The sequence below is a fragment of the Saccopteryx bilineata genome, chromosome 1 (genome assembly GCF_036850765.1).
Source record: "Saccopteryx bilineata isolate mSacBil1 chromosome 1, mSacBil1_pri_phased_curated, whole genome shotgun sequence".
Lineage (NCBI taxonomy): Eukaryota > Metazoa > Chordata > Mammalia > Chiroptera > Emballonuridae > Saccopteryx > Saccopteryx bilineata.
Window position 1 is genome coordinate 233424036 of NC_089490.1, and position 15266 is coordinate 233439301.

The 15266-nt window shown below is 39.4% G+C and overlaps 1 protein-coding gene across 1 annotated transcript in view; it reads left to right on the plus strand.

Moving 5' to 3' along the window:
* The window catches only part of USH2A (usherin), a 545087-nt gene that overhangs the window by 137582 nt on the left and 392239 nt on the right, over positions 1-15266 (plus strand). Inside the window, exons 16-20 of the mRNA XM_066238179.1 lie at positions 6104-6262; positions 9469-9963; positions 11004-11273; positions 12662-12828; positions 14150-14294. Of these exons, the coding sequence (XP_066094276.1) occupies positions 6104-6262; positions 9469-9963; positions 11004-11273; positions 12662-12828; positions 14150-14294 (1236 nt within the window). The remainder of the gene's footprint in view (positions 1-6103; positions 6263-9468; positions 9964-11003; positions 11274-12661; positions 12829-14149; positions 14295-15266) is intronic.

The window sequence follows — 15266 nt, forward strand, 5'->3', positions numbered from 1 at the left end:
AAGATTATCTTCAGTAACCCACGCTTTGTGGGTACCTTTGGATCTTAGTATAAGTGAAACTGTAGATGTTGATGCTACTCTTAAAATCGAACCATCGTAACTGCCCATGTATCAACTGCCCAGGTTCTACACAAACCTGGCTTTCATTTGGCGTTCAGTTAATATTTGCTGTTCATCGAGTAGCTCTTCAATCGATTGATTTGTGTGCAACAAAAATTCCAGAGGATTGCCTGGGAGGTGAGTTGCAGCTCATCTTTTATACAGAACTGTGACCACCTTACGTACAGCTTACCAAATCTCAATGACTTTTGATTGGTCCTGCCGTGGATTTTGTGTGAAAAGTTTGGCATCGGCCCCACTTCTTTTGCTACCTCTTCTTATTCCGGAGACATGGTCTAGGAATTACACCTGAGGCAAAACTGAATAGTCTGGTCACTGGGAACCTGGCCTACTTTTTTTAGAAGTGGAAGACATGTTACATTATAGTCTTTTCTTCTCTGAGCTAAACATTCTTGATCTTTTTTTTTTTCAAATGCTTCCAACTTTAACAATTTCAAGAATCTTCATGTTTCTAATTGTTCTTCCCTGGATATCCTCATTTTAATTTCTCTCTTTAAAACCATGCTCCTTAGTACTGAGCACCTCTGCCTTCAGCCCTCTGCTGCAGTGGTGGTGCTCCTGTTTTAGGTTTGTGTTTAAGAAAACTTACAACACATGGTGCCAGGTTAGAAGCTCAGTATCAGCAGAGGTCATGCATTAAAAAAAATTAGACAGGATTTCTATCTTCAGAGGAGCTTGTAACATTGAAAGTAGAGCTCAGAAAATTGCTAACTGAGACGCGTGAGAAGGGAACTTGCTTTTTCTCCCATTCCTCCTCGATGGCCCCGTGGTCCTTGCTTTTCATCCTAGCAACAACAGCCAGAACGACCAGCCTCACCAGGATATGATGCTATTGAAAGGAACGTAGTGCTATCTATTGTTGAAACTGTGAACTACCTCTGGCTTGAGTTTTTCTCTCTGTCCTACAATGTCCAGAATTTGTTTTTTCTTGAGAATTAGAATGCCCCCCTTTTCTCCACAGTTTGGGTGCCATGGGAATTATAACTATTATCTTTTCTATTTCCTTAGACACCACTGACAATAGTTTAGCAACAGCATCTGTGGTTCTTTTTTTTTTTTTGGTTTGTTTTAATGATGGGAATTTTGGGATAGGGATCCTAAGATATAATTTTCAGGGTGCAGAAGAATTCATTTGATTTGAAATGAAGTAGTTAGACCCTTAATGATAATATGCCTTCTTGTTGGGTGTTTCATTTCTTCCATATCAATATTTGTCTCATGCTTTGCAAAATAATAGTGATTTCCTTTGATAGGAGGGACATAAAGAAAACAGGTATTTACTAGTCCTACTTTCTCTGTACTTTCCTAGTGAGTGATATTCCAGTGCCTTAGACTTCTGGCTATAAACCTAACTCACATATATATATGTTCACACATGCAGAGATATTTATTATTTAATTACTATTGCATACATGTTAACTATTTAGAGATCATTTGTGTTTAAGTCTTTTTTGACACTCCGGTCTCTACTCACTTGTGTGTTTATCCTTGCTTACCTATCCTTCTTTTTATTGTTCACATTTTTTTCTTTGTTCCAACTTATCAAAGAGGCTTTTATAGCTCTCATTTTTTTAAAGAAATATTTTTTATTATGGTAAAGCCTGCATAACAAAATTTACTATATGGACCATTTTTAAATGTACATTTCAATGATATTAAATGCATTTCCAATGTTATACACCTATTACTATATGTAACCATCTCTTTGTCTCTTTTTGTGAAACTGAAACTCTGTACCCCTTAAACGTTAATACTCCTCGAGAAGTAAACATTATCATCCTCTTACTAGACTTGCAGAAAAGTTCAGGGAGCCGCATTGAAATGTGACAACAGGCAAACACCCAAGTGCCAAAGCCAAGATTAAAGCTCCTGACTTCTAGAAAGATGGATGTGGCCACTGTGTTAAACTTTCCTTCCTTCAGCGAGAGTCTGGCCTATGCAGAGACCATTCCTGGCAATTTTGATGAATGAAGATGTGATTATTTTCTCAGAAGTCTTCTTTTAGCACATAAAGGAGCGGCTTAAATTATCTCATGCCAAGGATTTCATATTTATTCTTAGAGTAGTATTAGACCATTTAAACATTCAGATCTATGAAAATTTTCTTTTCTTTTCTTTTCTTTTTTATTCAGTGAGAGAAGGGGAGGCAGAGACAGACTCCCTCATGCACCCTGACCGGGATCCACCCAGAAAGCCCACTAGGGCTCTGCCTATCTGGGGTGTTGCTCTGTTGCTCAGCAATTGAGCCTTTCCTAGCGCCTAAGACAGAGACTATGGATCTATCCTCAGCACTCAGAGCCAACTCACTCCAATTGAGCCGTGGCTATAGAAAGGGAAGAGGGGAAGAGAGAGAGACAGAGAGAAGCAAGGGGGGAGGAGAGGAGAAGAAGATGGGCACATCTCCTATGTGCCCTGACTGGGAATTGAACTTGGGACTTCCATACACTGGGCCAGCACTCTACCACTGAGCTAACTGGCCAGGGCCTATGAAAATGTTTATACTCTAAGCCTGGACACAATTGTGGGGAAATGTTCATCACGAGTGATTTACTTTAATTGTCTGACAACACACATGTGTGTATTTATGTGTGTGTCACCAAGAAAATTTTCATGTGAGGTGACTCATTTTCAATACCTTCTGACATGGGACTGCAGCATCTCTATTCAGTCATTCTGAAAATATAGCACTGTCTTTGAAAGTATTATGAAAATCAGTTTTGAATGCTTAAACCCTAAAATCGGTTGAGTTCCAGAGAGCCTGCAGAGTCTAACAATCACTAAAAACATATTAAATTGCCCTGCTTGCAAGGTTCTTAAAATGTGCTCCTACATGAAACAGTTTAAGATCTTTGTAGTCTCAGCAGAACCAACAGGACTTAGAGCCCTAAATTAAAATTTACTGCAAGATCAAATGTACTGTCCATGTTCAACCAATCAAAGTGACCATATCAATTAGGGAAAATCCATTAATTTGAAAATATAAGGTGTTTAGAAATATATTTCCATGTGTTCTTTCTGAGTTGAAAGTCTTCAGCTGATGGGCAGGATAACTTTACATTACTATGCCATATTCCCCGCCCCTGCTCTGTCTTCTGAGACAGTGTGTGGTCGGCATTGGTCAGCTCTCTAACCTTCTGACTTACGGTTGGCTGCAGCTCCTACCAGGAACCTGCCAGTCATCTGGAAGGCTATTGGAAAAGGGAGTGAGAAGACTGAGCACCCAGTTTCTGGTCTCAGTGTAGGAGTGGCCTTGAGCAGGCTGTATTGCAATATGAGTGTTCTAGCCCCTGCCAAGTGATCTTCAAACAGTTTTGTGTCCTGCAGTGCTGAACCCCATCAAGCTAGACATAGTTTCACACTGCTTATCTTTAGGAAGAACTCTGTACAAAGTTGGCCTTTAGCTGGCATCTGGAAACTTGAATTTTGTGATGGTTCCCGCCATCCCCTAAGCCCATAAGAGTGGCTCATTGTCCCTTAAATTTTGTTCAGCCAAATGGAGTATGTTTAACACACGTTTTCCTCCTGGGGTCTGGAATTGGGGAGAGGGCTGTTCATGTAGACAGAGGTGGTCAGTAAGAACAGCCCCCCGATATACACGTTGGGCACTGAGTTTCTAATGGACTTCCTGGCTGGAAACAATGAGCAGGGGTTTGCACAGCACATAGCTGGGGGAGTTAAGCACAGCCTGCATCACTGGAAGGGGCTGGTTTCCCGGGAACTCACCCATGTATCTTTCCGTTTGCTGACTGTATTTTGCATCATTTTTGCTGGAAAAAATACAGTGTGTCCATAAAGTCATGGTGCACTTTTGACCGGACACAGGAAAGAAACAAAAGATGATAGAAATGTGAAATCTGCACCAAATAAAAGGAAAACTCTCCCAGTTTCTGTAGGATGATGTGGCAGCATGTGTGCATGTGCAGATGATGACAGAACACCATGTATACAGCGGAGCAGCCCATGGCCATGCCAGTCGAGATGTGGATGGTACAGAGGAAAGTTCAGTGTGTTCTGTGGCTCGCTAAATTCAAATCTGTGACCAAAGTGCAACGTGAATATCGGCGCGTTTATAACGAAGCGTCACCACATAAAAATAACATTACTCGGTGGGATAACAGTTGAAGGAAACCGGCAGTTTGGTGGAGAAACCCCGTTCTGATAGGCCATCAGTCAGTGAGGAGTCTGTAGAGGCTATACGGGATAGCTACCTAAGGAGCCCTAAAAAATCTGTGCGTGAACCCACATCGAACCGCGCTGAATAGGTATGAAACTGGGAGAGTTTTCCTTTTATTTGGTGCAGATTTCACATTTCTATTGTCTTTTGTTGCTTTCTTGTGACTAGTCAAAAGTGCACCATGACTTTATGGACACACTGTACTAGCCATGGGTAGAACTATCTGATGAGTCAGCTCTGTGAGTTCAGGTCCCTGGAAGGGACCCTTGGCATACACAGTAAAAGAGCTCAGCTGTTACCACGCCCAAGAAGTCCATGCATTTCTTTTGGTTTCCTTAGATTTTTCCTGGCCTTTTGAAAGTAGTTTCTTTATAATGGTCATTATTCTGCTGAAACTCTGACTGGACTACAGGTATTTCATATAAAAATATGGATAATCATTTGATTCATTTCTGTACATGGCTTTTTAAACTTTCTTAAAAAGATGAATGGTTTTAAAAAATAAGGTAACACAGCAGCATGTATCTTCGACATCTTATTTAATGAAAAAGTTTGAATAAGTTGTGGTTCTCTAAATGGTTGGAATTTAAACCAGAAGCAGGTAAATACACTCATAGTTGAAGGTCCTTAAAAAGTAGTTAAGACATTGTTTGGCCCTGGCCGGTTGGCTCAGTGGTAGAGCGTCGGCCTGGCGTGCAGAAGTCCCGGGTTCGATTCCCGGCCAGGGCACACAGGAGAAGCGCCCATCTGCTTCTCCACCCCTCCCCCTCTCCTTCCTCTCTGTCTCTCTCTTCCCCTCCCGCAGCCGAGGCTCCATTGGAGCAAAGATGGCCCAGGCGCTGGGGATGGCTCCTTGGCCTCTGCCCCAGGCGCTAGAGTGGCTCTGGTCGCAACAGAGCGATGCCCCGGAGGGGCAGAGCATCGCCCCCTGGTGGGCAGAGCGTCGCCCCTGGTGGGCGTGCCGGGTGGATCCCGGTCGGGCGCATGCGGGAGTCTGTCTGACTGTCTCTCCCCGTTTCCAGCTTCAGAAAAATACAAAAAAAAAAAAAAAAAGTAGTTAGACATTGTTTGTTTTTCCCTTTTATGTTTGGGGGGAGGGGTGAAGGTTTACTTTCAAAATTAGGGCAAGTAAGGAAGATGTGTAGAAATAACAGTGTTTTCAAGGCACATGTATTATACGAAGCACTTCTACTACAGAAGTGATCGTTCTTCTCTAACCGTCATAGCCCCTGTAACATGTGCCAGTGTATTCCCAGAGTGTATTCAAAGTGCTTCCTGATAATGTTTGGACTATTTGCATTCATAACCTCCATAGCTATTTGAATGACCAACTGTTAGTTAGCCTTTCTTACACTGAGCTCTATGAAGCAGGATGAGTCATTGTGCTTAATGCAATGAAAAACTTCCTTTCAAAAACCCCCAAATCATGCCTACTTAAATTTCAAGTGTCAGTGGATCTTATTTATGTCAAATGTTAAGTTATTTAATAGAAAATAAGTGTTATGCATCCTTGAATAATTCCTTTTCAAAAAAAAAAAGTGCTGAAAATGTTTCATGTGTTTTTTATCCTCCAATGATATTTACATTATCTGCATTGACCTACAGATTTGTTTTATGCCTACAGATACAAAGCTTTGTTTTAGAAATTCATGATCTACCCTTTGTTTATTAATGTCTTGGTCAACCACATGTCTCCATGACAAAGTGATCCTGAATCCCAAAGACTTCTTTGCTAGATGTCTTAATTCAGTTTACTTGTGTACTTATTGATTATCTTTGCTAATAAATGCTCTCTCCATTGTCATTTAGCTCCATCCCAGCAACCTCCACCCAGAGGACAAGTTCAAAGTTCTTCTGCTATCAATCTCTCCTGGAGTCCCCCTGACTCTCCCAATGCCCACTGGCTCACCTACCGCTTATCCAGGGACAGTTCTGAAATCTACACAGCTGAAGATCAGCACCCATACAGTGAGTTCAAAGGTTTGGTGATGGAAAGGTGGACTATTCTGAGAATCAATACATTAGTTACATTCTTTGACACTGAGGATAAATGTGGCAGTGGCTTCCTCTGTCTAGCCCAGAATGTTTCAAGCAGAGAGAGAATTACAAATCTCACCAGTATGGGAAGAAATGCAATCCTTAGCTGTTTCTTATTTGAGAAGCTGCTAATACTTATTAAATTCTCAAAGATGAAAAGAAAAAAAAAGACCTGCATAACATTGATGAGGATATGAAGGTGCTTAAATTTACATAAACTGCTTGCATGTCTCTGTAGGTTATTGTTACAACTTTTCATGCAGGAAAGATTGTTAAGATACATACATACGTGTGTGTGTGTGTGTGTGTGTGTTGTTAAGATACATACATACGTGTGTGTGTGTGTGTGTGTGTGTGTGCGTGTGTGTGTGTAGAAAAGAAAAGAAAAACCTAACCCCTTTGCATACAATTTGACTTAGCAAATTTGTTTTAGGAAATTTTTCTTAATGAACACTGTCTTTACATATGTAATCTTTATGAAGATTTTAAAGGAGTTCATTGAATTCAAGCTGTTGAGATACATTGTCTTTAAAAAATACTTACTCATATGTTATAGATAGAGTTTCCCTGAAGACACAATGAAAACAGAACATTTTCTTTTCTTCCAAAGCTGTCTTCTCTGCTGTTTGCTTCCAGTCATGCTTAGCTACAAACTACTTTAAGGAAGTAGTTTAAGACACACAGGAAAAGTGATGCCAAATTGTTTCCATTTTGTTCTTTGTTTAATGCCCAATTTTCCAAATTCTAGTTTAACATGCTTAATTAGTTAGAAAACTATACAAAACTATGAAGAAATAGTAAATGTCCATAAACTTGCTCAAAATAATTAGGAGGGTTCCTTTTTTTAACAAACTGATTGATTTTAAAACTTCTGTATAGCATATAGATTTTTGTTGCATATAGTGTCACAAGTTACATGTTACACCTCATTTTGAGTGACTTGTTACCTGCATTATAATATCCAGCACATTCTGATAACTCTAAATGTCTCTTCAATATTCCTAGTCTTCTTGGAAGTTAATGAAAACCCTGAGTTTCATGATGCAGATTGCAAAGGAAAATGAACATCTGTCTACATCTGCCAACTTGGCAAAGCATCCTAAAAACTTGCTACTAGAATGTTAATTTTCTTCCAAATATCAGCATGATCCAGGTGTCCTGACTCTTAAACTTTTGTGTTAGGCGAAGAGAGAGTTATAAATATATTGAAAGCGATTTTGAAGATGACAGTACCACTGCTTGAATTATTTCTGAAGTAGTGAATTAAGGTTGCCCAGTCTTCCATTCAGCTTAATTCAATAATGAAATTAAACTTCCCTTATACCCTTTAGTCCAGAGGCATTTTTTCACAGTAACGTATTGTGATCTGTTTTATAGAACATTGCAGGTGAGTATAACACTCTGGCTCTTTTTCATGATTGCACTAATATAGACTCCAAGTAACAGTTTCCTACATAATAAATGTGTGCTCACTCACTAATCAGACATTTATGTAATCCTGTTATACAAGGTATTATTTCCTAAAACCTTATTTTTCATTAAAAAATGCCACTTCTGGCATTTCTTGACAGTCACTATAATTAATGATGTGAAAATTATCTGCATGATGGCATTTAAACAGTAAGAACAATTGGTTAATGCTGTCAGAACTTTGTATCAGTCTAATAATATCCTCATGTGTCTACGGCCATACCACCCTGAACGCGCCTGATCTCATCTAATAATATCCTCATGTTTATTATTCTATTTCCAGCGTGTGAATAGCATGTGTAATATGCAAAGGAAACAGTACTTATATTCAGTCGGATGAACACAAGTCTTTGGGTTAAATAAAGGCATTTAGAATTATAGGTGGAGAGTCACTGAACTTTTCAAAGTAAATTAATAGTGTTGTCTTCCAAGCAAGTTTGATCATTTGGTTGAGACCATTATAGACTTCTTTGTTACAATAAAAACTTTTCCTAGCTGGCCTGGTGCACTATGGGACTCTGTAGGTCAGTTGTTTCCAACCAAATGTCATGACAACTGTTATAATATCATCTTTAGAGCTTGCTGATTATTGGTTATTAGAAATAGCAGGCTAATACTGATGGGATAATATGAAAGTCTCTGAATTAACATTTTAAATAATATTTTTAGAAAGAAGGGAAGAGGGAGAGAGAGAGAGTGAGTGAGTGAGACATTGATTGGTTGTTCCACTTATTTATGTATTCATTGATTGATTCTTGTATGCACCCTGACCAGGGATTGAACCCACAACCTCAGCATGTCTGGACAATGCTCTAACCAACTGAGCTCACCAGGCGGACCTTAATTAACTTTTAAAATAATAAGTTAAGGTATAGTCAGTGGTATTCTTAAATAAAATTTCACTTATTAGCATACTCATAAACTTTCAAAAGGTGTAGAAGTCAGGTTAGCATGTTGGGAAGTATACATAATTAGCACCTAATATGATCTTCCCTGCAGTTCCAGTCTGGGTTGCTCATAGGTGTTTTCTGTGTCATGGGCGTGACAAGCACAGCTATCACGGGATATTACACTCTTTTAATAGTATTGACATTTTAAGGGTGGCCAGTACATCACATTATTTTTTTTCTTACCTGAGTTTGAAACTGAAAGAGAAACCAGGCATATGGATCAGGGAGATGGGAATTTAAAATAAAAATTATCTCTATTAATAGAAGAATTGGTGGACTGATAGATGCCTGCTTTGCTTTATTCCCCCCAAATTCACAATTAGTTAAATCATTTCTCGTTTGAAATGCAACAAGGAGGGAGATAGTCAGCTGCCCCTAGGTTCTAGGAACTTCATGGGATTTATCTTCCATTACTTTGATTCAACCACTGGCCCTCCCAAAGCTGAAAGGTAATCTTGTCCCAGTCCCAGAAGTTCCCATCGTAGGCTTGCTGGCTCTCAAGAAAGCATCCTCATCAGTCAGGAAGCCAAGAGACTGTGGATTAAAACCAGACTCTGTATCCCTACCTATTCTTCTGTAAGCACTCAAATATGCTAGCTGTTCACAGAGAGCGGATTGGTGTAGTTTATGTAGTTAAGTTATAGATTAGGAAAATATTTCTTACCAATTTTATAGAATGTAGTTATTTTCTTCTTTTTTATCTTCTTTTCATTTCAGATATCCAGTACTTCTCAGACACGGCCCTGTTGCCATACACCCTGTATTCCTATTCCCTCGAGACCACCAATGTGCACGGTTCCACAAGGAGTGCCACTGTCACCTTCAGGACGAAGCCAGGGGTCCCTGAGGGAAGCTTGAACTTAAGTTATGTCATTCCTGTCAGCTCTGACTCTGTAACCCTCACCTGGACTGCACCCTCAGATCATGCAGGTCCCATAGAGAGATACATTGTATCCTGTGCTCCTGCCAATGATGTTCGGCCATGTGATCCCCGTGAAGGTCACGAAACCTCTGCGACCGTCTGGAATCTGGTCCCATTCACCAAGTACCATTTTTCCGTGCAGGCGTGCACTGATGGGGGATGTTTGCACAGCTCACCTGTAGCAGTGACCACAGCCCAGGCGCCTCCCCGAAGGCTTGGTCCCCCCACAGTGCGGAAGATCAGTGCCACAGAACTCTATGCAGCGTGGTCTCCACCCACGGAACCAAACGGTAGGAACACAAGGCCTAGACTGCACCCTCATGGGCAAAACACCCGTGAGAAGTGAAGGAACTTGCAATTGTGCAGTAAGAGTCTGGCCATTGTACTCATTGTTACAACTGCAGGATATAACAATTGAGAAACAGTTCCTAAAGACAGGAGGTAGTATGTGTCCTGGTTAGTGGAACAAGTGTATTTCTTTAATCTAATAACAAACTACATTCATTTAAATTGCCCCTTAAAAGGCTAATATTATCTTTGCTCTTAATGACATCTGCCACAACACAAATTATCTTTCTAATTTGAAACTCACTTACAAAATGCATTATATTTGACTGTGTCACAAAGTTAGGGCACCTATAAGCAGTAAATTTTCTCTTTTAGGCAAGAAAAGGATATAAAATAATACAAAATAAAATATGTGCATAGGCTAGCTGACTCCATTAAGTTAAGTTTTGTATTCATACAATTGAACCCTGTTATATAGGCCAGACGCACAATCACAGATTTTTAGTAATTTAATAGCATGTATGAATTATGGCAAACCTTTTTTTCTTAGACTTTTTAAATAACTTGATGAAACTGGGTAGAAATTAACTATAATATCCTAATATTTATGCAGATAGGGATGATGGTCAACAGAAACCAGATTAAAATCCCCAAATTTGAAAAGATACAAATTGGAAGTATGCTGGTAAAATTCCAATAAAGAAATAGGTTTTCTCAGTAGAAATTGTGACCATTCATCCTGAAAACAAAATTATGAGTTTACCTGTCATAAATTATAGTTATTTTGTGTTTTTATACATTCCCATTTGGTTTGTTTACTCCATGAATATGCTTCTTAGCAGTATTTCATATATTCATCTATGCATCAGTTTGTTGTTTTTTAATAAGTACTTTCCATCTATATATATTACAAAGGAGATGGAGAGGTAATTGAGTGAGAAGAATAAGGAAAAGCCAACACTCTTTGACTGACTTTAACTCCTCTCACCCCTAAAAATATCTGTCCGATGAGTCATCTTAGTTAACTGCTTCACTTTTTTAGGAATAATTATAAAGTATGAACTCTACATGAAAAGACTGAGGTCTGATGGAGAACCTGCAGCAGCAGAAAGTCGGGTTTTTGAGAGCAGCGGCTGGCTCAGTCCTCGTTCATCAGCAGAATTAACCAATGAAAATGCATTGGCGCCTCCTCAGACAGCCGCCACCATCTCAGGCTTGGAGCCCTACACCAAGTACCAGTTTAGAGTCTTGGCTGTGAATATGGCCGGCAGTGTGTCCTCCACCTGGACCTCAGAGAGAACGAAAGAATCAGGTGACAATCAAGCTTTAAATTCTACCTTTAAAACCCCTGAATGAAAATACTGCCTCCAATTAAAGTCAACAGCACTTATAGTTAGAAGTACAAACTTCCATAAGCCAAAGATAAAAATAACATTTTGGTGGGTCACATGGATAACTCAAGGTCATAAAGTACTTGCTGTAACTTTCAGGGGAAAAATGCTTTAGCTCATTACTTCAATGGGGGAGAGGATAATGACTTAACTGTAGTGATAGTAATAGTCTTTTAGGAATGTTTACAAAATAGTGACTGGTTTCCCGTCCTGCAGTAGGTTGGCCATATGTTCTCATCTTGCTACGATTTCAGCACAATCCATGTTCAATGAAGGAGATACCTGTCACAAACATCACAAGTCTGATTTAGTTTTTATTTCTCGTGCCAAAACAAATAGTCTAGCAACTAGATTGAGCCTAATGACAGAATCCTGAATATCACAATCTATAATCTTCAAGTGTTCTTATATAAGCATTGCAATATGAAAAGGAAGGAAGGTAAATTTTTTAAATTTTCTGAAGATATCTTTACTATGGAAAATGAGGTATTTTTAGTTTTCCACCTTACTCTTTACATGTAAAACAATTTATGTGTTTATTATGAGTCTTTAACAAAATAAAAATAAAAATCCACTTTTGTTATGCTTAGAATTCATGGGTCTCTAAAGAAACGCAAGTCCTGATTTAACTCGGACCTGTTAGGACTGTGTAGGATCAGGGTAGCTGTAGGTTGATGTCCAAGGGAGTCATTTCATGAATAAAATGTGCATTGTGCCTGAACATCTCTTAATGACTGCCAGCCATCTTGGACAAATAATAGTGCCATGATAGCACAAGTGATGAGCCATGGCATGCTGGAAGGGCAAAATCAAGGTCAGACATGAAAAGTAATGGGTGAAGCTGCAACACTGGACCCTCATAATCTTATGGGTCACTGGCTAATGCAAGTGCGATGAGGTCCTTTGATAATACACCTTTGGTTAGCACTTTGAAAATCCATATTAAGGTCTCAAGGATGACATGGGGAGAATGTATGTGTGTATATATGCTGCACATCTCAATCAATCAGAATTTATTGAAAACCTAAGTTATCTTAATGAATGCAATCAGATTCCTGGATAATTTTTATTTTGTAAGTTGAAAATGTCTTGGCCAGTAATATGAAATTGGAGAACATCCTTGCAGATAACGTTAAAAAAAAAGAATAGTTTTTATACACAGTAGTATATTCTTTGATATAAAAAAAAATCAGAATATTATGTAAAACATGGGGTATTTCGAAAACCTGAATAAATGTGTGGATTCTTTTTGAAAAACTCAAAAGTACAGCGTTCATTGTTTTGCTGTTGTGATTGTTGTCATCGACAGAGCCTGTCTCTATGACCCCCCCTTCAGTCTTCCCCCTGTCCCCCTACTCTCTCAACGTGTCCTGGGAGAAGCCAGCAGATAATGTCACGAGAGGAAAAGTGGTGGGGTATGACATCAATATGATTTCTGAACAATCACCTCGGCAGTCTGTTCCAGTATTTTCACAGGTAATATTATTTTCAACTCATGCCTTTCCACATTGGATTATGTCTTCACTGGACATTTTCAGAGTGCAGAATTCAGCAACGGATGTCTTCCATATCCATTGCTTAAATGGGGCTTTTATTTTCTAATATAATGTGATATATACAAAGCTCTTTTATTTATGTAACTTATTTTTTCTAATATGAGCATATATTAAAGCTAAGTTTGTATAATTTTGTTTCATAAAACCTACTTTTTCCATTTACAATATACCCTTAAAAATTTTGCAAGAAGTTTATTTTTAGTAGCTATGGACTATGGCATTATTTGGATGTACAGTAATGTTTTTAACCAGTGCACAATCAGCTGATATTTAAATTGTATAAATTCTTTTGGAAATATAAATAACATTGATAAGAACATTTAAATGTACATTTTACATATTTTCTATTTCCTTCATAAAAAAATCTGAGGAATGCATTGTAGCAAAGATGGCCCGGGCGCTGGGGATGGCTCCTTGGCCTCTGCCCCAGGCGCTAGAGTGGCTCTCGTGGCGGCAGAGCGACGCCCTGGAGGGGCAGAGCATCGCCCCCTGGTGGGCGTGCCGGGTGGATCCCGGTCGGGCGCATGCAGGAGTCTGTCTGGCTGTCTCTCCCCGTTTCCAGCTTCAGAAAAATACCAAAAAAAAAAAAAAAAATCTGAGGAATGGAATTTATCACAGCTTATAGCAAAGGTTATAATGCTCAGGTTTGGGGTCGATGTTGACCTATTTATTGCCTTGTAGTAATTCATACTCCAGCTAGCAGTAATGAGAGTAATAGTCATTGCGGATGAGTTTGAGGCTCTCCTATGTACACAGGCTAATTCATTTGATAGATATCGTTATGTTTCTGTGCAGTCTTCATCACATAGCATGGGAGCACTGCTGCTTTGGGTTAGTCTGGTCCAAGCCCTATGGTTTTAATTGGACTTCTTTATGATAACAATGACCATGTCACCGTCCTTTATCTTCACCATTGGTGACAATGACCCTACCACCACGCTGCTTTATGGAGCAGTAACTCGGTTTCCTCATTTATCCACTCAGGAACTGGATCATTATCTCATAAAACAGTGTGATTTTACAATTATCAATTAAATCCTAGCTTGTTGAGGCTTTTACAAAACAACAAAAATCCCTTTTTCTAAGAGTGATTGGCAGTAATTCCTTCTGTTTGAATTCAGTGTAACTTTGCTGGCCAAGGTTACATTTTTCACACTGATTAGTACCTGATTTCTCTTTTTTTTCTTTCTCTCTCTCTCTCTTTCTTTTCTTTTTTTTTTTTTTTTTTTTTTGCCTTGAAGGTGTTGGCCACTGTTGAACCCCAGCAGCTGTCCTATATTGTAAGAGGACTAAAACCTTACAGGACCTACAACTTTACGGTGTCTCTCTGCAATTCGATAGCTTGTGTCATGAGCGCTTCACAAGCAGGGCAGACGTTAGCAGCAGGTAAGCCAGTTTTAATGGACATGAAAAATATACTGTGTATTTATAAACAAACACCTACAAAGCTCAACACGTTCTCTCATTTGGACTTAATGTTTGTCTTTTTTTGCTTTCTCCTGCTCCCTCAGTAATCCTGATTGCTATTTACCTTGGCATTTTTAAATAAAAAAATAAAGAAGAATCAGTCTTGTGAGCTGGAGAAAGCAAAAACAAATGAGACAAGCTCATCCTGCTTCAAGGCATGCCTGGGGGGTAGGTGGAGGACAGAGGGCACAGAACTGAGATCAGTTTCTCAGGCTTGTGAAACGTTGAAGAAGAGTCATCCACTGTGGCCTTGTAGCCAATAATGATAGATCCTTGTAACTTCTTTCCCAAGTGTTGTCCAACATTTGAATACCTTTAGTGGCAGGGCAGGACGACTCCTACCCCTTGGGCAGATCCATATCACATTTCACCTCCTTTTAAAAGGTGATTTTGTATATTGATCTGAATTAGCACCTTGAGACTTCTACTTAACATTTCTATTCTATTCTCTGCGGGGCTGTCCTCTGTCTCATTTGTCTTCCTCCTGACATACATCAGTTATAATAACATTTCCAATAACATAACCATGGTGATACCATTCAATATAATGGAAATAAACCTAAGAGTGTAAGTTAGATCATTTGATAGAAGCACATCCATGACAAAGATAACCAGCCAGCAATAGAAGAAGCAAATCTGGAGTTTAAGAATGATGCAGCCTGACCTGTTGTGGTGCAGTGGATAAAGCGTCGACCTGGAAATGCTGAGGTCGCTGGTTCGAAACCCTGGGCTTGCCTGGTCAAGGCACATATGGGAGTTGATGCTTCCAGCTCCTCCCTACCTTCTCTCTCTGTCTCTCTCTCCTCTCTCTCTCCCTCTCTGTCTCTCTCTCTCCCTTTCTCTCTCCTCTCTAAAATGAATTAAAAAAAAAAAAAAAGAAGAACAATGCAG